The sequence below is a fragment of the Molothrus aeneus genome, chromosome 10 (genome assembly GCF_037042795.1).
Source record: "Molothrus aeneus isolate 106 chromosome 10, BPBGC_Maene_1.0, whole genome shotgun sequence".
Classification (NCBI taxonomy): Eukaryota; Metazoa; Chordata; class Aves; order Passeriformes; family Icteridae; genus Molothrus; species Molothrus aeneus.
Genome location: NC_089655.1, coordinates 4,421,627 through 4,449,510, shown reverse-complemented (window position 1 = coordinate 4,449,510; position 27,884 = coordinate 4,421,627). Strand labels below are relative to the sequence as shown.

Sequence of the window (27,884 nt, the reverse complement as noted above, 5' to 3'; positions counted from 1 at the left end):
TCTGTGTTCCTTCTCTCATGCACATCTTTAAAGGAAACTTTTACACTCACACTTGGCATGAAAATACATTGAACTATTTATATAGTTTGAGTTAAAACAGAGGGACAAGACCAACCAGAGACAGGAATGAACACTCAGTGTCCCAGCACATGGATGAATGCTTAGGCCACAAGTTTAAAGAGAGAGAGAAAAAAGATAATACAACACATTTTAAAAAAGGCTAACAACAGAGAGACAACACATATTACTTAATCTGAATTTTAAATGGTGAAATTCAGACACAGCTCAATCCCTGCAGATACTATTTTGACTTGTGCACACAGAATGTCAAAGACAACAAGCAACTTTGGTAAATATCCTGTGAAGCTTCAAAGAACCCTGTGTGATTGGCACATTCATCTGTTGCCTAATCAAACAGCAAATCCAAGGAGAGATGAGAGAGTGGGGTGTGATGAGGATCCTCAAAGTGTACCCCAAAAGATGCTGTGTCTTAGCACCCTCCTCCTGTCTGCTGCTGGTACACTTCGATCGTGTCATCGTGTTCCATCTCCAGCTGTGGGAGTAACACAGGGATTATTTTAACATTTTAAAAATAAAGAAATTATAAGAAATATAGAAAACTTGAAAAAGTTTTGTGTGGTGACAAAAGCACGTGGCTCTCTGCTCCTAATCAGCACTGCAGGAATAACTAAGACATGAAACACTTTCCATCAGTCACCCTGCACACATTTGTTGGACCATGCTAAACTCACAGCAACTATTTCAGGATCATTTTGATTTCAAGCCCCTTTGATCACCACTCAGACACCCGAATATCTGTGTAACAATTTGCAGTAAGAGTGTTTTTCATACCTGTGCAGGTGTGTCTGCTTCTTTAATGGGCTGTCCATCAAACAGGAACATAATGTGCTTCAGTGACAAGCCCTGCAAGTTCAAAGTTATAGATGAGAAACCACACTTGATTTCTGAATGCAAACTAAGTGTTCATGGATTTACTGCCAGGACACATGGTAACAAAATTAACACTCAAGAGACAAGGGGGATGACACAAGATAGATTTAGATTAGGTATTGGGAAGAAATTCTTCCCTGTGAGTGTGCTGAGGCCCTGGCACAGGCTGCCCAGAGCAGCTGTGGCTGCCCCTGGATCCCTGGCAGTGTCCAAGGCCAGGCTGGACAGGGCTTGGAGCAGCCTGGGACAGTGGAGGGTGTCTTCATGGCAGGGGGTGGGACTGGATGGGCTTTGGATTCCCTTCTAACCCCAAACCATCCAGTGATTCTCTGATTAACCTTTAACCACCAGGACACTGAGCATATTTGTCTGGCTGTCTACACTGAGGGAAGGTTAGATGCTGTTAACTTTACATTACCCTTAAAACCTGAGTTACCACACTACTGAATCCTGTTCTGACAGTGTTTAATCACATGAGGAAATCTTTATTCCCTGCATCAGGGATTGGGGACCTTGCTCTGTCCTCTAAAATCCATGTGATTCACACTTCTGTCACACACAGGAATGCTAAAACTCCTGTACCTCTTGCAGCACTTTGGGCTGGAAAATGAAGTATTGGGACTTGCCTAAAAGAGACAGTCTCAAGAAAAGGGGGGACTTCATAAATAACACAGAGACTAGAAATTTTCAGTTCCCCTGAAGATGCTGAATAGAGCTTTAGGGCTAACTAGCAAAAAAGATTAAAGGTATGTATAAAGGAGGATAAATGTAGCTGGAACCAGTGGAGAAAAAGATAGAGGACTACAGAGGGGTTTTTGCAAGTTACGTAACAAAAACCAATAGTGCATACCAAAGAAAAAGTTCAAAGAAAGGTCACCAGTAATACTGAAGCATTCAGTGAATATGACCATGAGACCCCCCTGTTAGATGACCTCCAGGACCAAAAAAAGACTTCCAGTTAAAGGTGAATGCATGCAAATTAGTTCTAGGGAAGTGGTGTTAGCCTATTAGGTAGGAGACACATTGTAATGAATATGTATGATCAGGATGGAATAAATACCCTGTTGTGAATTTTCACCACACACATCAGATTAAAGGAGATAGATACACTTCTGTGTGTCCAGCACTGATAAAGAATGACTGCTTTCTAACGCTTTAAATTGAAAAAACGTTTATTTCATAGCGAACATCCGAACAAACATCCTAACATCCTAATAAACATCCTTAACATCCTAAGAAACATCCTAACATCCTAATATCCTAATCTCCTAATATCAATATCGAACTCTATCCCCAAGTTTCTACAACTACATGCTTTCCCTCCCACAGTTCCCATTCTCCTAGTCTTGAAGTAATATGCAAACGGGAAGAAGAAATCAGACGAGGCCCTTCTCAGCATGCTGATTTTCAGTTCCGACGGGCCGTGGAGGATCCACATCAAATCAGATCACATGGGGGCGGTGCTGGTTGTCCCCTGCGGCCATGGCTTCATTTCCCCTCGGTGGCCGCTGTCCCAGCCCGTTTCTTCTCAGGTCATCCAGCTCTCTCCGGGGACGCTGGCGGGGCACAGGGCTTGGGGCCCTGTCCCCATCAGCCAGTCTGCGGCGCCGGCCACCTCCAGGAGCCGCATCCTCCTGCGCCTCCTGCTGCTGCCGCTGGCGCCAGCGCACCACGAAGGGATGGAGGCGGCGGCGGGGGCGGCGCGGGACCGGCCCGGGGCGGCTCTCCTGATCCTGCAGGACGCGGATGCTCCCGATGGGCCCTTGGCAGGTCGGGCAGGTGGCGGCGGCATCAGGGGCAGCCTGGGGCTGGATGCAGGCCTGGCAGAACACATGTCCGCAGGGCTCCACGGCAGCAGCGGGGCTGTGCAGGAAATCCACACAGATGCGGCACACCCGGACGGCTCGGGGCGCCGCTGGCTCCTGCCTGGCCTCCGACATTGCTGCTCCTGGAATTGACTGCTCTCAGTCTCTGTCAGGACTCAGAGGTTCCTCAGTCGCTGGAAGGACTTGAAGGTTCCTCTTCACTCACTGGCAGGACTCAGATGGTCGTCTTCACTGACTGGAGTAATTCAGAAGCTCCTCGGTCACTGGCAGGACTCGAAGGCTCCTCGGTCACTGGAGTAACTCGGAGGTTCCTCGGTCACTGGAGTAACTCGGAGGTTCCTCGGTCACTGGAGTAACTCGGAGGTTCCTCACTCACTGGAGTAACTCGGAGGTTCCTCGGTCACTGGAGTAACTCGGAGGTTCCTCGGTCACTGGAGTAACTCGAAGGCTCCTCGGTCACTGGCGTAGTTCGGAGGTTCCTCGGTCACTGGCAGGACTCGAAGGCTCCTCACTCACTGGAGTAACTCGGAGGTTCCTTGGTCACTGGAGTAACTCGGAGGTTCCTCGGTCACTGGAGTAACTCAGAGGTTCCTCGGTCACTGGCAGGACTCAGAGGCTCCCTGGTCGCTGGCAGCACTTGGAGGTTCCTCCTCAGTCACGGGCAGACTTGGAGGTTCCTCACTCACCGGCAGGACTTGGAGGCTCCTCAGTCACTGGCAGCAGTCAGGTTCCTCAGTCACTGGCAGCACACAGCAGATGCTCGCTCGCTGGTAGCACAGAGGCTCCTCAGATGCTGGCAGCGCTTGGAAGCTCCTCAGCTGCTGTGGATCACAAGCTGAGTGTGCTGGCACTACCCAACGCTGGTGGTTATAGTTACGCAGGTGGTGTCATAATGACCATGAGTGACACGGCCTGACATCACAGGGCTCTGAGGGCCACACCCAGGAGCTCCCCATCCACAGACAGATCCTGTGGCACAAGGCCCACCTGGCAGTGGGCTGCACACCTCAGTGTTTGCCCAGATCCCTTCCAGGCGGTCCCTCCTGGTTTCCATGCCATGTGCTGGGGTCTGGGGCTGCACCTCCCCAGCGGGAGGACTCTGTTCAGCCCTTGGTTGAACTTCAGGAGGTTCCGTCAGCCCATTTCTCCGGCCTGTTGAGGTCCTTGTGGGTGCAGAGTCACCTTCTGGTGTCTCAGCAGCTCCTCCCACTGTAGGAAATTCAGCAAACTTGCTGAGGGTGCCCTGGACCCCTTTATTCAGGCCACTATCAAGAAGGAAGAGGACTGGTCCCAGTGCTGATGCCTGGGCTACACTGCTGATGATCAGCCTCTATCTCAGCTTCATGCTGCTGATCAACATCCTCGACTTAAAATCCAGTGTCAACAGTTAAAATCACTTCCTCACAGGGCAGAGCTTATTTGCAAAGTTCTGCTTCCTCCAAGCCTCCTGCTTTCTCCAAACTCATGAGAAATGTCTGGCTGATCATTTATCAGCCCCAGTGAGCATTTTCCCCTTCAAATACAGCAGCTCTGGAATACAGCAAAGGATCTGTTGAATCATTTGCCTCTTCCACCACTTTTCCTGAAATATACCTGAAACATACCTGGTATTTTCCTGAAAATACCATTGTAGCACTACACACCGACACCAGCTCTTGGAATCTTTTTGTGCCCTTTGCAAAGAGACTGAGGTTGTTTGGCAGAGACTCTCCAGGACCAGGCAATACAACAAGGCACCTCTAGGGCCCCTGCTGCTGCTGCTGCCACCATAGCCCTGCTGTGGATGGAATGGAAGAGGCTGTGATGGCAGCAGGCCACCCCAGCACAGTTATCCACCTGTAGCTGGGCAGCCTGTGCTCACAGCTCAGTCTGTCCCTGGGATTTCACCCCTCAGAGTGCTGGCTGTTTGTCCCACCTTTCCTATCACATGGCTGGAATTGGCCTAGTGCCGGCTTTTTGTGGCCTTTATGTGCAGGGCTGTAGAACTCCCCTTGGGCTCAAAGCCAAGCTCCCTGTTACATCTCATTAACCCCTTCTTTCCAAGTTCCCTTGTGCGTCCTCCTAGTACCCAGTGCAGGTGGTGGGGCACTGTCCCACTCCTCAGCTGTGATGTCCCCATCACTATCTGCTTACCCATCCCACTCAGGACAGATTTCCATTGTGGCAGCCTTGCAAGGGACCAGTTAATCCTCATGAAATGTCTTTTTAGCTGCCAGGCTCCACTCTCAGTTACACTGCAGGCACTTCTTCCCAGACCTGAGTGGCACCTTGGCCACCCAAGGACACAGCTTCACCTCCCCACCATGGCCCAGCCAAGCCAAAGGGTTCACCAGCTTTGCAGTGCCTCAGCCACATGATCCCTGCACACAGAAACATTCACAGGAGGAATTAGAAACATCAGTAGCTCCATGCCAGCCTATGGGAAGCAGCCCCTGGGATGAGGATGCTGGAGCCCAGGACAAAGCTCAGGATAAGAGCAGAGGACACAGTGCCTCTGTCCAGGGACACTGGGTGCTGCCCTGGCAGCATGGCCTGGCCTCTGCTTGTCCCCAGGGCATGGCCACATTCCATCCACCATCCATCCTGGCTCCCAGCAGGTCTCTCTGCTGCCCTGGCTCGGCAGAGGAGGACAGAGCCAGTCACAAGTGGGGTTTCAGGAAGAGGAACTCGCTTGCAGGGGTCTCCCATCCCTGATAGGTTTGGAGACATCACCCCTTAGTGCCAGTGGGGGCACTTAGGGAACCCAAAATGAATTTACTGGTCCCAGTCCCAGGGCAGGAGGGGGACTGGACCCTCGTGCAGGGGAAAGGCAGTTCAAAAGGATTTAGCACCAGCTGTCCCTGGATGTTGCTGGCCCTCAAAGTCCTCATAGCTTTCCCTGTACCTTTGGTGGGCAGAGACACCATGGGTCCTTTGGGCCAGCAAATGCAGGACCCCTATCAGCACTTTCCCTTCTCTTTACTGGGCTCCACGGTCCATCCTCCATGCCCAAGGGGACTCCAGCCAAACGGGGATGGATCTCTTTGGATCATCACCTCCGTGCCGAGCACACCCGGACACGCCGCTCCCGGCACCGCCCCCGGCTCCTGCCGGGCAGCACCGAGCGCAGCCCCTGCCCGGCAGCCCCGAGCGCAGCCCCTGCCCGGACACAGCGAGGGAGAGCAGCGCCCAGAGAGCCTGGCAGGGCCAGTCCCTTTGTTCCTGCCACCCCAGCCTCTTCTGGCATAGCCTGGGACGATCTGGATCAAAAGTCACCTGCGAGTCCTGCCCTTGGGGCGTGCTGGCAGCAGCCAGGGCTCCCCAGCTCAGCTGGAGCAGCCCTGCTGAGCTCCACAACCATGCACAGGGAGAGTTTTATCCCAGCCAGGGCTCCCGGCCCTTCAGCTCCCCAGCTCAGCTGGAGCAGCCCTGCTGAGCTCCACAAACGTGCACAGGGAGAGTTTTATCCCAGCCAGGGCTCTTTCAGCTCCCCAGCTCAGCTGGAGCAGCCATGCTGAGCTCCACAACCATGCACAGGGAGAGTTTTATCCCAGCCAGGGCTCTTTCAGCTCCCCAGCTCAGCTGGAGCAGCTCTGCTGAGCTCCACAAACGTGCACAGGGAGAGTTTTATCCCAGCCAGGGCTCTTTCAGCTCCCCAGCTCAGCTGGAGCAGCTCTGCTGAGCTCCACAGCCCAGCCCTGCACAGGGAGAGTTTTATCCCAGCCATGGGAGTCCCCTCACGGGCAGCTTTGCTCAGCCCAGCCTCTCCTGTCCTGCCCAGCCTCACACGGGGCTGTGGGTGCTGCATGGCCAGCCCTGGGCAGCTCCATCCTCCTTCCCAGCCCAGCTCCCTTGCACTGCTGGGGCTGCAGGCTGAGCCCCCAGGCCACCCCAGGTACACAGGGGCTCTCTCCTAGAGATGCCAGGGGACAAAAGGCCAAACTCTTGCCACAACACCCAGCTCCTTCCTTAGAGAGCAGCCTCGCTTCCATCCCAAGCTCTTCCTAACACCTGAACATCTCTGGGAACTGACTCCTCCTTTCAAGTCCAGCAGGAGCCCATCAGCCTTGCATCTATTCTACTTCCTTGCTGTAAATAAAAGCCAGAGCATTAAAGCCCAAAAGCACCTAGGTACACAAACAAGTATTTCTTGCCAACAAAAGGCACCTCTGGACACGTCTCAAACCCATGAGGGAGCAGATGAGCCATCCCAGAAGCTCTGGGATTCCCAGAGGTCTGGTCTCTGGTCCCTGTGGTGAGCATCACTGCAGCCACCCCCTGCAGCCACATCCCACAGTGGTTTTGAAACAAACAAGTCTAGTCTTTCACTACTAAATTCGAGTTTAAATCCTTTTACTAGCCATTCTGCTTCCATTAAAGATTCCAAAGAATTACAGAATCATTCAAGTTGGAAGGGACATTAAAGTTCATGTCATTTCACCCCTGCCATGGGCAGGGACATCTTCTACTGGCCCAGCTCGCCCCAAGCCCTGTCCCACCTGGCCCCGGACACTCCCAGGGATGGGGCAGCCACAACCAGAAGGATCTGCCCTGACAAACACCTCGACTTATCTTTGCTGTAATAACAGAGCTCTGCAACAGAGATTTCCATACCTGTATTCTGTCTCATCTGGAAAATTTAACAAGGAAAACATCAAAATAACTTGCCGCTTGCCCAGGGTTCCCAGCCTCCCCGTGCAACAGCGGAATCCCAGAGGTGTCACCCACACACCGAGCTGTCCCCCTCGGTGTCCCGGTGGGACACGGGGCAGGACTCCCTTCCCACAGCCCCCTCAGAGCGGGCAGTGCCCCGGACCCGTCCGTGACCCTCAGCCCGCCCCGGGAGCTCTGCACGGAGGCAGAGAGGACCCGGGGCACGGCGAGGCCCGCGGCCCGGCCTGCCCGGCGGCCGTCACGGCCCCGCCCGGCCCGCGGGCCCTGCCGGGCTTTGGGAGCGCTCCCCTTCGGGAGGGCAGCGCCAGGGGCCCAGGGAGCGCCACTCACGCTTGTACTCGGCCATGAGCCGCTTCAGCGCCGTCCCCGCCATGGCGCGGCCCCGCCACCGCTTCCGGGTGCGCGGCCGGAGCGGCCGCCGGCGGGGCGGGGCGGAGGGCGGCGCTCTATCCGCCCTTATCGCCTCTATGGTAGCGGCCGGTCCTCCAGCCGGCAGCAGGTTGGGGGGGGGAAACCTCGGGAATTCCCTGTGGAAAATGTGAAATATAAAGCTGTGTTTCGTGTCAGATACATACAGGCAATGTGTGTATTTGTGATTGTGAGATGTGTGGAGACCGACAATGGGACAGTTGCGAATTCTAATAATAACTGAGGAAAGTAAAGCATGGAAGAAGGCCTTTGAACCAATCTTTTGTTTGCAATTAACCTTAGTTGATTTAGGAGCATTGGAATTAAAGCGTTAAGGATGTTGCTTTTTGCTTGTAGTTAATCCTTACAGAGTTCTGCAATAATAACCTTTTGAAGTATAATTTTAGAATATTGCTTGTATCCTTAAAACTATAGCTTTGGAATATATGTAAAGGAAATATGCTTATCTCACGCCTTAATAAAGCAGAGAAAAGCAGCTTGAGAAAGGAAGATGACCATCAACTCAAGGATTTATGGTTTTGACCAAGGGAATCCGGACATCACTGTTGTTAGATTTATAGTCCTTGCAATTAAAAGGTGGACCCACATCTGGGGAGCTGGACTTCACCAGATGGGATTCATCTTTCTTCTTTTGGAAACTGGACCACCACCATCTGGGGATGCTCCTTTTGGGATACATCCTGAGAAAAACTAAATCACAATAGTGTATAGAATTGTGATGTAAAAATTGGGAATAGAAACTGCTGAGAAAGCTGATGAGTACCCCTATAAATACCTGTAAGCCTCAACTATTGGTGTGCAGTTGGAGGGAAAACTTCCCCCACTGTACCCAGCGCTGTATTGCTCATACTTTACCATATTAATTAATAAATTGATTGCTGCTTGAATATTGGCCTGGTCAAGCTTCTCCTTTATAACAGCAACAACGGGGAGGATGCAGGAGAATCTGCAAAACGCCCCAGGGAGCGGGGGTAGTGCGGGGCGGATTGGCCGGAGTAGCCCCCACGCCGCCTTTCCTGCACAGAGAGCGGACCCGAGTCCCGGAGGGGATCCACGGGATATCCCACCCCAGCTCACCGCCACCCCGAGAAGGGAACAGGGACCTTTCCAACCAGATTTCAGCAAGAAGGAGCACAGCTAATGTGAACAAATGGAAAGAGAAAAGGCTGGGGATGATTCCATGGAGCAGCAGGACAGCCTGAGTTAAAATTCCTCTGGAACAGGCTTCATGGAGCCCAAACCACCACACAAATAATTAAACCTCAGCAAGGCTGGAGGGGCAGGACAGCCGTTTATTATTATTATTATTATTATTATTATTATTATTATTATTATTATTATTATTATTATTATTATTATTATTTTGAAGACACCTAAATGTCTCTCCTCACTTACTAGCTCTTCTGCAGAGTTTGGTGACATTAAAAGGCATTTCCCCCCTCTCATTTACCAAGTTTATATACCAGAAAAGAGGAATTAAAAAGAAACCTGAGGCCACAGACTTCCAGTGCCCACAGAAAAAGACTCAAAGTTAAGGGAGCAGGGCAAAGGGACAGATGCTGCCCAGTCCTCAGCAAACAGCTGGAATATCAGTGATGGGATTTTTTTATAACCTTGCACAACAAAAAAACACAGCTACTCTATCACAAGCATTAAGTTTTTAGACCAGCTGTCCTGCTGCTACATCCAGTTCTGCAATAGTGCAAGACAAAAAAAAAATCTAATTTCTGCACTTAAAAAGTATATTTTGGCCTACTTTATTGTAATATGAAAAAAACACATGTAAACCTTTAGTATTTAAATACTATCCCTAAGCATTGTATTGTGTTCTAGCCCCAGTCAAGGGCAGGATGCTGCCCAAGGGACTGACTGAATTTGTAACATGAGCTAAAAATTTAAAACCTGTATCTGTGTTCCTTCTCTCATGCACATCTTTAAAGGAAACTTTTACACTCACACTTGGCATGAAAATACATTGAACTATTTATATAGTTTGAGTTAAAACAGAGGGACAAGACCAACCAGAGACAGGAATGAACACTCAGTGTCCCAGCACATGGATGAATGCTTAGGCCACAAGTTTAAAGAGAGAGTGAAAAAAGATAATACAACACATTTTAAAAAAGGCTAACAACAGAGAGACAACACATATTACTTAATCTGAATTTTAAATGGTGAAATTCAGACACAGCTCAATCCCTGCAGATACTATTTTGACTTGTGCACACAGAATGTCAAAGACAACAAGCAACTTTGGTAAATATCCTGTGAAGCTTCAAAGAACCCTGTGTGATTGGCACATTCATCTGTTGCCTAATCAAACAGCAAATCCAAGGAGAGATGAGAGAGTGGGGTGTGATGAGGATCCTCAAAGTGTTCCCCAAAAGATGCTGTGTCTTAGCACCCTCCTCCTGTCTGCTGCTGGTACACTTCGATCGTGTCATCGTGTTCCATCTCCAGCTGTGGGAGTAACACAGGGATTATTTTAACATTTTAAAAATAAAGAAATTATAAGAAATATAGAAAACTTGAAAAACATGTGGTGACAAAAGCACGTGGCTCTCTGCTCCTAATCAGCACTGCAGGAATAACTAAGACATGAAACACTTTCCATCAGTCACCCTGCACACATTTGTTGGACCATGCTAAACTCACAGCAACTATTTCAGGATCATTTTGATTTCAAGCCCCTTTGATCACCACTCAGACACCCGAATATCTGTGTAACAATTTGCAGTAAGAGTGTTTTTCATACCTGTGCAGGTGTGTCTGCTTCTTTAATGGGCTGTCCATCAAACAGGAACATAATGTGCTTCAGTGACAAGCCCTGCAAGTTCAAAGTTATAGATGAGAAACCACACTTGATTTCTGAATGCAAACTAAGTGTTCATGGATTTACTGCCAGGACACATGGTAACAAAATTAACACTCAAGAGACAAGGGGGATGACACAAGATAGATTTAGATTAGGTATTGGGAAGAAATTCTTCCCTGTGAGGGTGCTGAGGCCCTGGCACAGGCTGCCCAGAGAAGCTGTGGCTGCCCCTGGATCCCTGGCAGTGTCCAAGGCCAGGCTGGACAGGGCTTGGAGCAGCCTGGGACAGTGGAGGGTGTCTTCATGGCAGGGGGTGGGACTGGATGGGCTTTGGATTCCCTTCTAACCCCAAACCATCCAGTGATTCTCTGATTAACCTTTAACCACCAGGACACTGAGCATATTTGTCTGGCTGTCTACACTGAGGGAAGGTTAGATGCTGTTAACTTTACATTACCCTTAAAACCTGAGTTACCACACTACTGAATCCTGTTCTGACAGTGTTTAATCACATGAGGAAATCTTTATTCCCTGCATCAGGGATTGGGGACCTTGCTCTGTCCTCTAAAATCCATGTGATTCACACTTCTGTCACACACAGGAATGCTAAAACTCCTGTACCTCTTGCAGCACTTTGGGCTGGAAAATGAAGTATTGGGACTTGCCTAAAAGAGACAGTCTCAAGAAAAGGGGGGACTTCATAAATAACACAGAGACTAGAAATTTTCAGTTCCCCTGAAGATGCTGAATAGAGCTTTAGGGCTAACTAGCAAAAAAGATTAAAGGTATGTATAAAGGAGGATAAATGTAGCTGGAACCAGTGGAGAAAAAGATAGAGGACTACAGAGGGGTTTTTGCAAGTTACGTAACAAAAACCAATAGTGCATACCAAAGAAAAAGTTCAAAGAAAGGTCACCAGTAATACTGAAGCATTCAGTGAATATGACCATGAGACCCCCCTGTTAGATGACCTCCAGGACCAAAAAAAGACTTCCAGTTAAAGGTGAATGCATGCAAATTAGTTCTAGGGAAGTGGTGTTAGCCTATTAGGTAGGAGACACATTGTAATGAATATGTATGATCAGGATGGAATAAATACCCTGTTGTGAATTTTCACCACACACATCAGATTAAAGGAGATAGATACACTTCTGTGTGTCCAGCACTGATAAAGAATGACTGCTTTCTAACGCTTTAAATTGAAAAAACGTTTATTTCATAGCGAACATCCGAACAAACATCCTAACATCCTAATAAACATCCTTAACATCCTAAGAAACATCCTAATATCCTAATCTCCTAATATCAATATTGAACTCTATCCCCAAGTTTCTACAACTACATGCTTTCCCTCCCACAGTTCCCATTCTCCTAGTCTTGAAGTAATATGCAAACGGGAAGAAGAAATCAGACGAGGCCCTTCTCAGCATGCTGATTTTCAGTTCAGACGGGCCGTGGAGGATCCACATCAAATCAGATCACATGGGGGCGGTGCTGGTTGTCCCCTGCGGCCATGGCTTCATTTCCCCTCGGTGGCCGCTGTCCCAGCCCGTTTCTTCTCAGGTCATCCAGCTCTCTCCGGGGACGCTGGCGGGGCACAGGGCTTGGGGCCCTGTCCCCATCAGCCAGTCTGCGGCGCCGGCCACCTCCAGGAGCCGCATCCTCCTGCGCCTCCTGCTGCTGCCGCTGGCGCCAGCGCACCACGAAGGGATGGAGGCGGCGGCGGGGGCGGCGCGGGACCGGCCCGGGGCGGCTCTCCTGATCCTGCAGGACGCGGATGCTCCCGATGGGCCCTTGGCAGGTCGGGCAGGTGGCGGCGGCATCAGGGGCAGCCTGGGGCTGGATGCAGGCCTGGCAGAACACATGTCCGCAGGGCTCCACGGCAGCAGCGGGGCTGTGCAGGAAATCCACACAGATGCGGCACACCCGGACGGCTCGGGGCGCCGCTGGCTCCTGCCTGGCCTCCGACATTGCTGCTCCTGGAATTGACTGCTCTCAGTCTCTGTCAGGACTCAGAGGTTCCTCAGTCGCTGGAAGGACTTGAAGGTTCCTCTTCACTCACTGGCAGGACTCAGATGGTCGTCTTCACTGACTGGAGTAATTCAGAAGCTCCTCGGTCACTGGCAGGACTCGAAGGCTCCTCGGTCACTGGAGTAACTCGAAGGCTCCTCGGTCGCTGGAGTAACTCGAAGGCTCCTCGGTCACTGGCGTAGCTCGGAGGTTCCTCGGTCACTGGCAGGACTCGAAGGCTCCTCACTCACTGGAGTAACTCGGAGGTTCCTTGGTCACTGGAGTAACTCGGAGGTTCCTCGGTCACTGGAGTAACTCAGAGGTTCCTCGGTCACTGGCAGGACTCAGAGGCTCCCTGGTCGCTGGCAGCACTTGGAGGTTCCTCCTCAGTCACGGGCAGACTTGGAGGTTCCTCACTCACCGGCAGGACTTGGAGGCTCCTCGGTCACTGGCAGCAGTCAGGTTCCTCAGTCACTGGCAGCACACAGCAGATGCTCGCTCGCTGGTAGCACAGAGGCTCCTCAGATGCTGGCAGCGCTTGGAAGCTCCTCAGCTGCTGTGGATCACAAGCTGAGTGTGCTGGCACTACCCAACGCTGGTGGTTATAGTTACGCAGGTGGCGTCATAATGACCATGAGTGACACGGCCTGACATCACAGGGCTCTGAGGGCCACACCCAGGAGCTCCCCATCCACAGACACATCCTGTGGCACAAGGCCCACCTGGCAGTGGGCTGCACACCTCAGTGTTTGCCCAGATCCCTTCCAGGCGGTCCCTCCTGGTTTCCATGCCATGTGCTGGGGTCTGGGGCTGCACCTCCCCAGCGGGAGGACTCTGTTCAGCCCTTGGTTGAACTTCAGGAGGTTCCGTCAGCCCATTTCTCCGGCCTGTTGAGGTCCTTGTGGGTGCAGAGTCACCTTCTGGTGTCTCAGCAGCTCCTCCCACTGTAGGAAATTCAGCAAACTTGCTGAGGGTGCCCTGGACCCCTTTATTCAGGCCACTATCAAGAAGGAAGAGGACTGGTCCCAGTGCTGATGCCTGGGCTACACTGCTGATGATCAGCCTCTATCTCAGCTTCATGCTGCTGATCAACATCCTCGACTTAAAATCCAGTGTCAACAGTTAAAATCACTTCCTCACAGGGCAGAGCTTATTTGCAAAGTTCTGCTTCCTCCAAGCCTCCTGCTTTCTCCAAACTCATGAGAAATGTCTGGCTGATCATTTATCAGCCCCAGTGAGCATTTTCCCCTTCAAATACAGCAGCTCTGGAATACAGCAAAGGATCTGTTGAATCATTTGCCTCTTCCACCACTTTTCCTGAAATATACCTGAAACATACCTGGTATTTTCCTGAAAATACCATTGTAGCACTACACACCGACACCAGCTCTTGGAATCTTTTTGTGCCCTTTGCAAAGAGACTGAGGTTGTTTGGCAGAGACTCTCCAGGACCAGGCAATACAACAAGGCACCTCTAGGGCCCCTGCTGCTGCTGCTGCCACCATAGCCCTGCTGTGGATGGAATGGAAGAGGCTGTGATGGCAGCAGGCCACCCCAGCACAGTTATCCACCTGTAGCTGGGCAGCCTGTGCTCACAGCTCAGTCTGTCCCTGGGATTTCACCCCTCAGAGTGCTGGCTGTTTGTCCCACCTTTCCTATCACATGGCTGGAATTGGCCTAGTGCCGGCTTTTTGTGGCCTTTATGTGCAGGGCTGTAGAACTCCCCTTGGGCTCAAAGCCAAGCTCCCTGTTACATCTCATTAACCCCTTCTTTCCAAGTTCCCTTGTGCGTCCTCCTAGTACCCAGTGCAGGTGGTGGGGCACTGTCCCACTCCTCAGCTGTGATGTCCCCATCACTATCTGCTTACCCATCCCACTCAGGACAGATTTCCATTGTGGCAGCCTTGCAAGGGACCAGTTAATCCTCATGAAATGTCTTTTTAGCTGCCAGGCTCCACTCTCAGTTACACTGCAGGCACTTCTTCCCAGACCTGAGTGGCACCTTGGCCACCCAAGGACACAACTTCACTTCCCCACCATGGCCCAGCCAAGCCAAAGGGTTCACCAGCTTTGCAGTGCCTCAGCCACATGATCCCTGCACACAGAAACATTCACAGGAGGAATTAGAAACATCAGTAGCTCCATGCCAGCCTATGGGAAGCAGCCCCTGGGATGAGGATGCTGGAGCCCAGGACAAAGCTCCAGGATAAGAGCAGAGGACACAGTGCCTCTGTCCAGGGACACTGGGTGCTGCCCTGGCAGCATGGCCTGGCCTCTGCTTGTCCCCAGGGCATGGCCACATTCCATCCACCATCCATCCTGGCTCCCAGCAGGTCTCTCTGCTGCCCTGGCTCGGCAGAGGAGGACAGAGCCAGTCACAAGTGGGGTTTCAGGAAGAGGAACTCGCTTGCAGGGGTCTCCCATCCCTGATAGGTTTGGAGACATCACCCCTTAGTGCCAGTGGGGGCACTTAGGGAACCCAAAATGAATTTACTGGTCCCAGTCCCAGGGCAGGAGGGGGACTGGACCCTCGTGCAGGGGAAAGGCAGTTCAAAAGGATTTAGCACCAGCTGTCCCTGGATGTTGCTGGCCCTCAAAGTCCTCATAGCTTTCCCTGTACCTTTGGTGGGCAGAGACACCATGGGTCCTTTGGGCCAGCAAATGCAGGACCCCTATCAGCACTTTCCCTTCTCTTTACTGGGCTCCACGGTCCATCCTCCATGCCCAAGGGGACTCCAGCCAAACGGGGATGGATCTCTTTGGATCATCGCCTCCGTGCCGAGCACACCCGGACACGCCGCTCCCGGCACCGCCCCCGGCTCCTGCCGGGCAGCACCGAGCGCAGCCCCTGCCCGGACACAGCGAGGGAGAGCAGCGCCCAGAGAGCCTGGCAGGGCCAGTCCCTTTGTTCCTGCCACCCCAGCCTCTTCTGGCATAGCCTGGGACGATCTGGATCAAAAGTCACCTGCGAGTCCTGCCCTTGGGGCGTGCTGGCAGCAGCCAGGGCTCCCCAGCTCAGCTGGAGCAGCCCTGCTGAGCTCCACAACCATGCACAGGGAGAGTTTTATCCCAGCCAGGGCTCCCGGCCCTTCAGCTCCCCAGCTCAGCTGGAGCAGCCCTGCTGAGCTCCACAACCATGCACAGGGAGAGTTTTATCCCAGCCAGGGCTCCCGGCCCTTCAGCTCCCCAGCTCAGCTGGAGCAGCCCTGCTGAGCTCCACAAACGTGCACAGGGAGAGTTTTATCCCAGCCAGGGCTCTTTCAGCTCCCCAGCTCAGCTGGAGCAGCCATGCTGAGCTCCACAACCATGCACAGGGAGAGTTTTATCCCAGCCAGGGCTCTTTCAGCTCCCCAGCTCAGCTGGAGCAGCTCTGCTGAGCTCCACAAACGTGCACAGGGAGAGTTTTATCCCAGCCAGGGCTCTTTCAGCTCCCCAGCTCAGCTGGAGCAGCTCTGCTGAGCTCCACAGCCCAGCCCTGCACAGGGAGAGTTTTATCCCAGCCATGGGAGTCCCCTCACGGGCAGCTTTGCTCAGCCCAGCCTCTCCTGTCCTGCCCAGCCTCACACGGGGCTGTGGGTGCTGCATGGCCAGCCCTGGGCAGCTCCATCCTCCTTCCCAGCCCAGCTCCCTTGCACTGCTGGGGCTGCAGGCTGAGCCCCCAGGCCACCCCAGGTACACAGGGGCTCTCTCCTAGAGATGCCAGGGGACAAAAGGCCAAACTCTTGCCACAACACCCAGCTCCTTCCTTAGAGAGCAGCCTCGCTTCCATCCCAAGCTCTTCCTAACACCTGAACATCTCTGGGAACTGACTCCTCCTTTCAAGTCCAGCAGGAGCCCATCAGCCTTGCATCTATTCTACTTCCTTGCTGTAAATAAAAGCCAGAGCATTAAAGCCCAAAAGCACCTAGGTACACAAACAAGTATTTCTTGCCAACAAAAGGCACCTCTGGACACGTCTCAAACCCATGAGGGAGCAGATGAGCCATCCCAGAAGCTCTGGGATTCCCAGAGGTCTGGTCTCTGGTCCCTGTGGTGAGCATCACTGCAGCCACCCCCTGCAGCCACATCCCACAGTGGTTTTGAAACAAACAAGTCTAGTCTTTCACTACTAAATTCGAGTTTAAATCCTTTTACTAGCCATTCTGCTTCCATTAAAGATTCCAAAGAATTACAGAATCATTCAAGTTGGAAGGGACATTAAAGTTCATGTCATTTCACCCCTGCCATGGGCAGGGACATCTTCTACTGGCCCAGCTCGCCCCAAGCCCTGTCCCACCTGGCCCCGGACACTCCCAGGGATGGGGCAGCCACAACCAGAAGGATCTGCCCTGACAAACACCTCGACTTATCTTTGCTGTAATAACAGAGCTCTGCAACAGAGATTTCCATACCTGTATTCTGTCTCATCTGGAAAATTTAACAAGGAAAACATCAAAATAACTTGCCGCTTGCCCAGGGTTCCCAGCCTCCCCGTGCAACAGCGGAATCCCAGAGGTGTCACCCACACACCGAGCTGTCCCCCTCGGTGTCCCGGTGGGACACGGGGCAGGACTCCCTTCCCACAGCCCCCTCAGAGCGGGCAGTGCCCCGGACCCGTCCGTGACCCTCAGCCCGCCCCGGGAGCTCTGCACGGAGGCAGAGAGGACCCGGGGCACGGCGAGGCCCGCGGCCCGGCCTGCCCGGCGGCCGTCACGGCCCCGCCCGGCCCGCGGGCCCTGCCGGGCTTTGGGAGCGCTCCCCTTCGGGAGGGCAGCGCCAGGGGCCCAGGGAGCGCCACTCACGCTTGTACTCGGCCATGAGCCGCTTCAGCGCCGTCCCCGCCATGGCGCGGCCCCGCCGCCGCTTCCGGGTGCGCGGCCGGAGCGGCCGCCGGCGGGGCGGGGCGGAGGGCGGCGCTCTATCCGCCCTTATCGCCTCTATGGTAGCGGCCGGTCCTCCAGCCGGCAGCAGGTTGGGGGGGGGAAACCTCGGGAATTCCCTGTGGAAAATGTGAAATATAAAGCTGTGTTTCGTGTCAGATACATACAGGCAATGTGTGTATTTGTGATTGTGAGATGTGTGGAGACCGACAATGGGACAGTTGCGAATTCTAATAATAACTGAGGAAAGTAAAGCATGGAAGAAGGCCTTTGAACCAATCTTTTGTTTGCAATTAACCTTAGTTGATTTAGGAGCATTGGAATTAAAGCGTTAAGGATGTTGCTTTTTGCTTGTAGTTAATCCTTACAGAGTTCTGCAATAATAACCTTTTGAAGTATAATTTTAGAATATTGCTTGTATCCTTAAAACTATAGCTTTGGAATATATGTAAAGGAAATATGCTTATCTCACGCCTTAATAAAGCAGAGAAAAGCAGCTTGAGAAAGGAAGATGACCATCAACTCAAGGATTTATGGTTTTGACCAAGGGAATCCGGACATCACTGTTGTTAGATTTATAGTCCTTGCAATTAAAAGGTGGACCCACATCTGGGGAGCTGGACTTCACCAGATGGGATTCATCTTTCTTCTTTTGGAAACTGGACCACCACCATCTGGGGATGCTCCTTTTGGGATACATCCTGAGAAAAACTAAATCACAATAGTGTATAGAATTGTGATGTAAAAATTGGGAATAGAAACTGCTGAGAAAGCTGATGAGTACCCCTATAAATACCTGTAAGCCTCAACTATGGGTGTGCAGTTGGAGGGAAAACTTCCCCCACTGTACCCAGCGCTGTATTGCTCATACTTTACCATATTAATTAATAAATTGATTGCTGCTTGAATATTGGCCTGGTCAAGCTTCTCCTTTATAACAGCAACAACGGGGAGGATGCAGGAGAATCTGCAAAACGCCCCAGGGAGTGGGGGTAGTGCGGGGCGGATTGGCCGGAGTAGCCCCCACGCCGCCTTTCCTGCACAGAGAGCGGACCCGAGTCCCGGAGGGGATCCACGGGATATCCCACCCCAGCTCACCGCCACCCCGAGAAGGGAACAGGGACCTTTCCAACCAGATTTCAGCAAGAAGGAGCACAGCTAATGTGAACAAATGGAAAGAGAAAAGGCTGGGGATGATTCCATGGAGCAGCAGGACAGCCTGAGTTAAAATTCCTCTGGAACAGGCTTCATGGAGCCCAAACCACCACACAAATAATTAAACCTCAGCAAGGCTGGAGGGGCAGGACAGCCGTTTATTATTATTATTATTATTATTATTATTATTATTATTATTATTATTATTATTTTGAAGACACCTAAATGTCTCTCCTCACTTACTAGCTCTTCTGCAGAGTTTGGTGACATTAAAAGGCATTTCCCCCCTCTCATTTACCAAGTTTATATACCAGAAAAGAGGAATTAAAAAGAAACCTGAGGCCACAGACTTCCAGTGCCCACAGAAAAAGACTCAAAGTTAAGGGAGCAGGGCAAAGGGACAGATGCTGCCCAGCCCTCAGCAAACAGCTGGAATTTCAGTGATGGGATTTTTTTATAACCTTGCACAACAAAAAAACACAGCTACTCTATCACAAGCATTAAGTTTTTAGACCAGCTGTCCTGCTGCTACATCCAGTTCTGCAATAGTGCAAGACAAAAAAAAAATCTAATTTCTGCACTTAAAAAGTATATTTTGGCCTACTTTATCATAATATGAAAAAACACATGTAAACCTTTAGTATTTAAACACTATCCCTAAGCATTGTATTGTGTTCTAGCCCCAGTCAAGGGCAGGATGCTGCCCAAGGGACTGACTGAATTTGTAACATGAGCTAAAAATTTAAAACCTGTATCTGTGTTCCTTCTCTCATGCACATCTTTAAAGGAAACTTTTACACTCACACTTGGCATGAAAATACATTGAACTATTTATATAGTTTGAGTTAAAACAGAGGGACAAGACCAACCAGAGACAGGAATGAACACTCAGTGTCCCAGCACATGGATGAATGCTTAGGCCACAAGTTTAAAGAGAGAGTGAAAAAAGATAATACAACACATTTTAAAAAAGGCTAACAACAGAGAGACAACACATATTACTTAATCTGAATTTTAAATGGTGAAATTCAGACACAGCTCAATCCCTGCAGATACTATTTTGACTTGTGCACACAGAATGTCAAAGACAACAAGCAACTTTGGTAAATATCCTGTGAAGCTTCAAAGAACCCTGTGTGATTGGCACATTCATCTGTTGCCTAATCAAACAGCAAATCCAAGGAGAGATGAGAGAGTGGGGTGTGATGAGGATCCTCAAAGTGTTCCCCAAAAGATGCTGTGTCTTAGCACCCTCCTCCTGTCTGCTGCTGGTACACTTCGATCGTGTCATCGTGTTCCATCTCCAGCTGTGGGAGTAACACAGGGATTATTTTAACATTTTAAAAATAAAGAAATTATAAGAAATATAGAAAACTTGAAAAACATGTGGTGACAAAAGCACGTGGCTCTCTGCTCCTAATCAGCACTGCAGGAATAACTAAGACATGAAACACTTTCCATCAGTCACCCTGCACACATTTGTTGGACCATGCTAAACTCACAGCAACTATTTCAGGATCATTTTGATTTCAAGCCCCTTTGATCACCACTCAGACACCCGAATATCTGTGTAACAATTTGCAGTAAGAGTGTTTTTCATACCTGTGCAGGTGTGTCTGCTTCTTTAATGGGCTGTCCATCAAACAGGAACATAATGTGCTTCAGTGACAAGCCCTGCAAGTTCAAAGTTATAGATGAGAAACCACACTTGATTTCTGAATGCAAACTAAGTGTTCATGGATTTACTGTCAGGACACATGGTAACAAAATTAACACTCAAGAGACAAGGGGGATGACACAAGATAGATTTAGATTAGGTATTGGGAAGAAATTCTTCCCTGTGAGTGTGCTGAGGCCCTGGCACAGGCTGCCCAGAGAAGCTGTGGCTGCCCCTGGATCCCTGGCAGTGTCCAAGGCCAGGCTGGACAGGGCTTGGAGCAGCCTGGGATAGTGGAGGGTGTCTTCATGGCAGGGGGTGGGACTGGATGGGCTTTGGATTCCCTTCTAACCCCAAACCATCCAGTGATTCTCTGATTAAGCTTTAACCACCAGGACACTGAGCATATTTGTCTGGCTGTCTACACTGAGGGAAGGTTAGATGCTGTTAACTTTACATTACCCTTAAAACCTGAGTTACCACACTACTGAATCCTGTTCTGACAGTGTTTAATCACATGAGGAAATCTTTATTCCCTGCATCAGGGATTGGGGACCTTGCTCTGTCCTCTAAAATCCATGTGATTCACACTTCTGTCACACACAGGAATGCTAAAACTCCTGTACCTCTCCAAAACCCAGAGAGGTGTCAGGGTGCAGCAGGCACAGAGCAGGGCAGAATGTAAAGTCTGAATAAGCAAAGAAAGGATTCAGCAAGTAACAGAAGGGTAAGGGCAAAAAAAATCTGACTCCGTTTCCAAAGCCATTCACATGCCCACCCTTTGCTCTGTGTAAAACTGGGAGCTCTAGGCTCAGGAACTGAGCTGTGGGATCCATCCTTCTGTTCAGTTCAGGATGGCACCGAGGAACAGCCTGGGACCCCTGTGGGACACAGGTCACAACTGTGCAATAGGCAGCAGGAGACACAGGAGGGGAAAAGGAAACAACTCATGAGAAAGCTGTGGCAGAGAATTTATTTTGTGCTGTTTTCCAAACAGAAAATGCACTCAAAGTTGATGAAGTTTTTGAAGATGACAGGACTGAGGGGTTAGTGCATTGTCTCAGAGTCAGGAATGGAACTGGAGGAATTTTTGTAACTCTGTCATGGGACATTAGGGAGCACCTGAGGAGGAAGAGGCAGCTTCCATTTACCAAGAAGCTGCCAGCATCCCAGCTCCTCATTCTCCCACACACCTGGACACCCCCATCCTGCCCACAAGCCTGTTCCACGATCCGGGCAGAGAAGCAGCGAAGGTTCCACCAGCACGGGGACGCTTCCCCGGGGTGTCGGAGCCCTTTGGGTCCATGGGAGTCCGCACGAAGCCTGGGGCCGTGCCCTCGCCTACCTGTCGGCAGCAGTACGCCTTCATGAGCTTGCTCAGCGGAGTGTGCCGCTTGATTCTGAACTGCACCACGGAGCCGTCCTGCCCGGCAACTTTCAGGTCGATATGCTCGTTCTCCGTTTTCACGCCTTCCTGGACGGAAAACTGCAGGATGTGGCGGGCTCAGAGCCCCGCTCGGGCCGGACAGCACCCGCCACATCCTGCGGAACCAAGGCCGCCCCTGCTGCCCCCGGCCGGGACACCTCGGCGGCCTCGCGCCGCGGGCGAGGCGGAGCCGCACCACAGCCGCGCCCCCGGGACGAGGAGAGGCGGCCGCTCCTCGTTCCCTCCCCGCTGTCCGCTCCTCCCCTCCCGCCGGCTCCTCCCGTCCCGCCTTCCAGCCGCTCCCCTCCCGCCGGCTCCTCCCTTCCAGCCGCCTCTCTCCCCGCCTCACCGGAGGCTTCTCCTCCGACATGGCGGGGGGGGGAGCAAGGGGGTCGCGCTGGGGGCGTGGCCAACGGCCAAGGGGCGTGGCGGGGGCGCGTGCAGGCGCGTCCTCGCTGAACCGCACGGGGGCGCTCCGGAAGGGGAGCGGCGTGAGGGGAGAGCCCGGGACGCCCCGAGACAGCCCCGAAACAGCCCCTGGACACCCCGAAACAGCCCCGGGATGCCCCCGGGATAGCCCGAAGCAGCCCTTGGATAGCCCAAAACAGCCCCTGGACACCCCCGGGACCGCACCTTCCCGGTGACACGGCAGCTCCTGTGTGAGGGAAAACGGGAGGAGAAGCCTTCCATCAAAACACCCAGTGTCTCCAGTCCAGCCCAGACCGGTGCTGGGGTGTTCAGATCCCCCTTAAGGGGAGGAGAGGCAAGTTTGCCTCGATCCACAATTGAGGAAAGAATTAGATTCTAAACATACCCGAAAGCGAGATTTAAAACACAAACGAGGTTAAATATTGGGATCCAAAGCCATATTTCAACCTTTATTTTTTTTTCATAAAAGAGAAAAGAAAGAAGATAGAAAAGTGGGGATAGCCAAGAATAATTACGTGAAGCAGAGGGAAGGTGTTACCACCACCGTGGGTCCAGCGCCGCCTCATAGAGTGCGATGGGTGTTTCACAACTGAATTCCATCCGACAGCTGCCAGTGGAGGAGCAGAGCCGGGCAGCTGGACCAGCACTGTGGGAGGGCACGAGCAGACAGCAAAGACTCCCACACTTTGTAGATTTAGTCGCTGCAGCTTCTGTGGCACTCGCTTATAGAGGGTTTTGAGAGTGGCAATGTCATGTCCACCTCAAAGCAACAGCACACCCGTGGGCAGATTCATGTTTGCTCCCTTAAACTTCTTTGGCTGGTCGGTGGAATCCAGCTGAAGTTTGCCTGATGTATCAAAAAGTTTATTGCTTGCTTTTCTCATAAATCAAGCTTTGCTGCTTGGTTGCCTGATGTATCAACTACAAGCTCTCTTCGTGACTTCAAACAGGGTTTATTTTCCAAAATAAAGCAGGAATTAAACTTTTTGCTAGAGGCAGAGCAAAACTTTAATTTTTAAACTTGAATCTTCGAAGAGGCAATGGAGAAAAACATTCCTTACTTTTTACTCGTTCACTACACAGGGCCGGGTGAGAGCAGGACGGGAGGTTGGTGCTGAGGGAGCTGCCCCTGCACGGAGGGGCAGAAAGGGGTCCGAGCTTCTTCAGAGGAAACCCCCTAAATATGAGATCCATCCCGGCTGAGTCCACTTCTCCCACAGGCAGTGCCCTTGAGCCGGTGGCCAAGACTGCCTCCTCCAACCTCAGGGGTGTTGTGGGGCCAGGAGAGAGGAGGAGGTTCTGCCCCAAACCTCCATCTCAGCCTCTGTCCTCACCCTGGCCGTGAGGAAAGCAGATACTGGTTCCTTCAGCATACGCTCAAGAGTCTTAAAGGATTTTCCCTTTTCCATTCCCTTTCCCGGCTGTGCCCCCTCAGAGATGAGCAAAGTGGCACAGAATCAAGCAGGAATGGCCCCTGTTGGAGTTTCAGGAGCTGGGGTTTTTTGTTTTTCCCTTGAGGAATTTTCTCCAATACGTGTTGCCAGGATACAGTAATGACTGGATACTTAAGAGAGAGAAAGAAGTTGTCAGGTCAGGGGAAGGCTGGGTAATTTCTCTTTACCTGAGGTTTCCCGTGGAGGGCAGAGATATCTCGAGATTTGGACTGGGAAAACTGGGAAAACTGCCGTCGATATTAGGAGGGGAGAGAGGCTGCGGTCGCTGTAGGGAGAATTCATCACCACTGCGGGGTTCTTCCTTCTGCTGCCTTTCTTCTACTGTGAGTGGAGCTCTGCTCGTAAGCTCGTTGCATTGGGACCCTATTAACACCCTACCTCACTAAAAGTGGGATTTTCCCCCATCTGCTCGGCTGCCTCAGTGGAAAACCCCGGGATCCCGAGCCCACCTTTCCCTGCCCCCGCCACTTCTTCGGCACTGCTCCGAGCATTCCCTGCACTATAGCTCTTCTTTCCCTGCCTGCCGAGACGCCCCGTGGTTCCCGCTACAGCTGTGGGGTTTGATACATCTCGTTTACCACCCGAGATTGTAAGGCAAGCCTTTCTTCCATCCCTGCCCGTCTCGGTAAAGCCGCCATTAACTACCGCGTGTTCCCCGAGCTGGCAGCGGAGCGCCCCCTGCAGGCGCGGGGGAATCACCGCACCCGCCCTGCCCGCCGGGAGCCAGCAGCGCCCCTGCCGGCGGTGCCCGGAACTGCATCGCAGGGGAAAAGGCCTGCGGCCCAGAGGGGCTGACGCTGGATTTGTGTTCTCTTCGGTGCTGCTGTAGTTATTGCTGTTTGCCTTATTAATGTTTGTTTGCCTTGTTATGCATTCATGGCAGTCACTCTAATCATTGTGTGTGTTTGTATTAACTGTTACAGTTGTTGCAGCACTTTGGGCTGGAAAATGAAGTATTGGGACTTGCCTAAAAGAGACAGTCTCAAGAAAAGGGGGGACTTCATAAATAACACAGAGACTAGAAATTTTCAGTTCCCCTGAAGATGCTGAATAGAGCTTTAGGGCTAACTAGCAAAAAAGATTAAAGGTATGTATAAAGGAGGATAAATGTAGCTGGAACCAGTGGAGAAAAAGATAGAGGACTACAGAGGGGTTTTTGCAAGTTACGTAACAAAAACCAATAGTGCATACCAAAGAAAAAGTTCAAAGAAAGGTCACCAGTAATACTGAAGCATTCAGTGAATATGACCATGAGACCCCCCTGTTAGATGACCTCCAGGACCAAAAAAAGACTTCCAGTTAAAGGTGAATGCATGCAAATTAGTTCTAGGGAAGTGGTGTTAGCCTATTAGGTAGGAGACACATTGTAATGAATATGTATGATCAGGATGGAATAAATACCCTGTTGTGAATTTTCACCACACACATCAGATTAAAGGAGATAGATACACTTCTGTGTGTCCAGCACTGATAAAGAATGACTGCTTTCTAACGCTTTAAATTGAAAAAACGTTTATTTCATAGCGAACATCCGAACAAACATCCTAACATCCTAATAAACATCCTTAACATCCTAAGAAACATCCTAACATCCTAATATCCTAATCTCCTAATATCAATATCGAACTCTATCCCCAAGTTTCTACAACTACATGCTTTCCCTCCCACAGTTCCCATTCTCCTAGTCTTGAAGTAATATGCAAACGGGAAGAAGAAATCAGACGAGGCCCTTCTCAGCATGCTGATTTTCAGTTCCGACGGGCCGTGGAGGATCCACATCAAATCAGATCACATGGGGGCGGTGCTGGTTGTCCCCTGCGGCCATGGCTTCATTTCCCCTCGGTGGCCGCTGTCCCAGCCCGTTTCTTCTCAGGTCATCCAGCTCTCTCCGGGGACGCTGGCGGGGCACAGGGCTTGGGGCCCTGTCCCCATCAGCCAGTCTGCGGCGCCGGCCACCTCCAGGAGCCGCATCCTCCTGCGCCTCCTGCTGCTGCCGCTGGCGCCAGCGCACCACGAAGGGATGGAGGCGGCGGCGGGGGCGGCGCGGGACCGGCCCGGGGCGGCTCTCCTGATCCTGCAGGACGCGGATGCTCCCGATGGGCCCTTGGCAGGTCGGGCAGGTGGCGGCGGCATCAGGGGCAGCCTGGGGCTGGATGCAGGCCTGGCAGAACACATGTCCGCAGGGCTCCACGGCAGCAGCGGGGCTGTGCAGGAAATCCACACAGATGCGGCACACCCGGACGGCTCGGGGCGCCGCTGGCTCCTCCCTGGCCTCCGACATTGCTGCTCCTGGAATTGACTGCTCTCAGTCTCTGTCAGGACTCAGAGGTTCCTCAGTCGCTGGAAGGACTTGAAGGTTCCTCTTCACTCACTGGCAGGACTCAGATGGTCGTCTTCACTGACTGGAGTAATTCAGAAGCTCCTCGGTCACTGGCAGGACTCGAAGGCTCCTCGGTCACTGGAGTAACTCGAAGGCTCCTCGGTCACTGGAGTAACTCGAAGGCTCCTCGGTCACTGGCGTAGCTCGGAGGTTCCTCGGTCACTGGCAGGACTCGAAGGCTCCTCACTCACTGGAGTAACTCGGAGGTTCCTCGGTCACTGGAGTAACTCGGAGGTTCCTCGGTCACTGGAGTAACTCAGAGGTTCCTCGGTCACTGGCAGGACTCAGAGGCTCCCTGGTCGCTGGCAGCACTTGGAGGTTCCTCCTCAGTCACGGGCAGACTTGGAGGTTCCTCACTCACCGGCAGGACTTGGAGGCTCCTCGGTCACTGGCAGCAGTCAGGTTCCTCAGTCACTGGCAGCACACAGCAGATGCTCGCTTGCTGGTAGCACAGAGGCTCCTCAGATGCTGGCAGCGCTTGGAAGCTCCTCAGCTGCTGTGGATCACAAGCTGAGTGTGCTGGCACTACCCAACGCTGGTGGTTATAGTTACGCAGGTGGCGTCATAATGACCATGAGTGACACGGCCTGACATCACAGGGCTCTGAGGGCCACACCCAGGAGCTCCCCATCCACAGACAGATCCTGTGGCACAAGGCCCACCTGGCAGTGGGCTGCACACCTCAGTGTTTGCCCAGATCCCTTCCAGGCGGTCCCTCCTGGTTTCCATGCCATGTGCTGGGGTCTGGGGCTGCACCTCCCCAGCGGGAGGACTCTGTTCAGCCCTTGGTTGAACTTCAGGAGGTTCCGTCAGCCCATTTCTCCGGCCTGTTGAGGTCCTTGTGGGTGCAGAGTCACCTTCTGGTGTCTCAGCAGCTCCTCCCACTGTAGGAAATTCAGCAAACTTGCTGAGGGTGCCCTGGACCCCTTTATTCAGGCCACTATCAAGAAGGAAGAGGACTGGTCCCAGTGCTGATGCCTGGGCTACACTGCTGATGATCAGCCTCTATCTCAGCTTCATGCTGCTGATCAACATCCTCGACTTAAAATCCAGTGTCAACAGTTAAAATCACTTCCTCACAGGGCAGAGCTTATTTGCAAAGTTCTGCTTCCTCCAAGCCTCCTGCTTTCTCCAAACTCATGAGAAATGTCTGGCTGATCATTTATCAGCCCCAGTGAGCATTTTCCCCTTCAAATACAGCAGCTCTGGAATACAGCAAAGGATCTGTTGAATCATTTGCCTCTTCCACCACTTTTCCTGAAATATACCTGAAACATACCTGGTATTTTCCTGAAAATACCATTGTAGCACTACACACCGACACCAGCTCTTGGAATCTTTTTGTGCCCTTTGCAAAGAGACTGAGGTTGTTTGGCAGAGACTCTCCAGGACCAGGCAATACAACAAGGCACCTCTAGGGCCCCTGCTGCTGCTGCTGCCACCATAGCCCTGCTGTGGATGGAATGGAAGAGGCTGTGATGGCAGCAGGCCACCCCAGCACAGTTATCCACCTGTAGCTGGGCAGCCTGTGCTCACAGCTCAGTCTGTCCCTGGGATTTCACCCCTCAGAGTGCTGGCTGTTTGTCCCACCTTTCCTATCACATGGCTGGAATTGGCCTAGTGCCGGCTTTTTGTGGCCTTTATGTGCAGGGCTGTAGAACTCCCCTTGGGCTCAAAGCCAAGCTCCCTGTTACATCTCATTAACCCCTTCTTTCCAAGTTCCCTTGTGCGTCCTCCTAGTACCCAGTGCAGGTGGTGGGGCACTGTCCCACTCCTCAGCTGTGATGTCCCCATCACTATCTGCTTACCCATCCCACTCAGGACAGATTTCCATTGTGGC

At 52.0% G+C, this 27,884-nt stretch overlaps 1 protein-coding gene and 2 long non-coding RNA genes across 3 annotated transcripts; all 3 read right to left on the bottom strand.

Moving 5' to 3' along the window:
* Positions 1–52: 52 nt before the first annotated feature.
* Positions 53–7,873, bottom strand: LOC136560626 (uncharacterized). Its single transcript, XR_010784182.1, has 3 exons — positions 7,761–7,873; positions 853–924; positions 53–553 (listed from the first exon to the last, which is right to left on the bottom strand). It is a non-coding gene; the product is annotated as an uncharacterized lncRNA (long non-coding RNA).
* Positions 7,874–9,818: 1,945 nt separating this feature from the next.
* Positions 9,819–17,578, bottom strand: LOC136560616 (uncharacterized). Its single transcript, XR_010784181.1, has 3 exons — positions 17,466–17,578; positions 10,615–10,686; positions 9,819–10,319 (listed from the first exon to the last, which is right to left on the bottom strand). It is a non-coding gene; the product is annotated as an uncharacterized lncRNA (long non-coding RNA).
* Positions 17,579–19,504: 1,926 nt separating this feature from the next.
* Positions 19,505–22,154, bottom strand: LOC136560544 (small ubiquitin-related modifier 3-like). The gene is made up of 4 exons (XM_066556433.1): positions 22,131–22,154; positions 21,701–21,841; positions 20,301–20,372; positions 19,505–20,005 (listed from the first exon to the last, which is right to left on the bottom strand). Exons 1-4 carry the CDS (start codon positions 22,149–22,151, stop codon positions 19,943–19,945), a joined length of 297 nt encoding a protein of 98 aa, XP_066412530.1. The 5' UTR covers positions 22,152–22,154; the 3' UTR covers positions 19,505–19,942.
* Between the last annotated feature and the right edge of the window lie 5,730 nt (positions 22,155–27,884).

Coding starts and splice junctions, on each gene's coding strand:
- LOC136560544 (XM_066556433.1), bottom strand. CDS start 22,151: ATGTCGGAGGAGAAGCCTCCG. Junction 21,842..22,130: donor TGTCGGAGGAGAAGCCTCCG/GTGAGGCGGGGA, acceptor CACATCCTGCAG/TTTTCCGTCCAGGAAGGCGT. Junction 20,373..21,700: donor AGGCGTACTGCTGCCGACAG/GTAGGCGAGGGC, acceptor TTGAACTTGCAG/GGCTTGTCACTGAAGCACAT.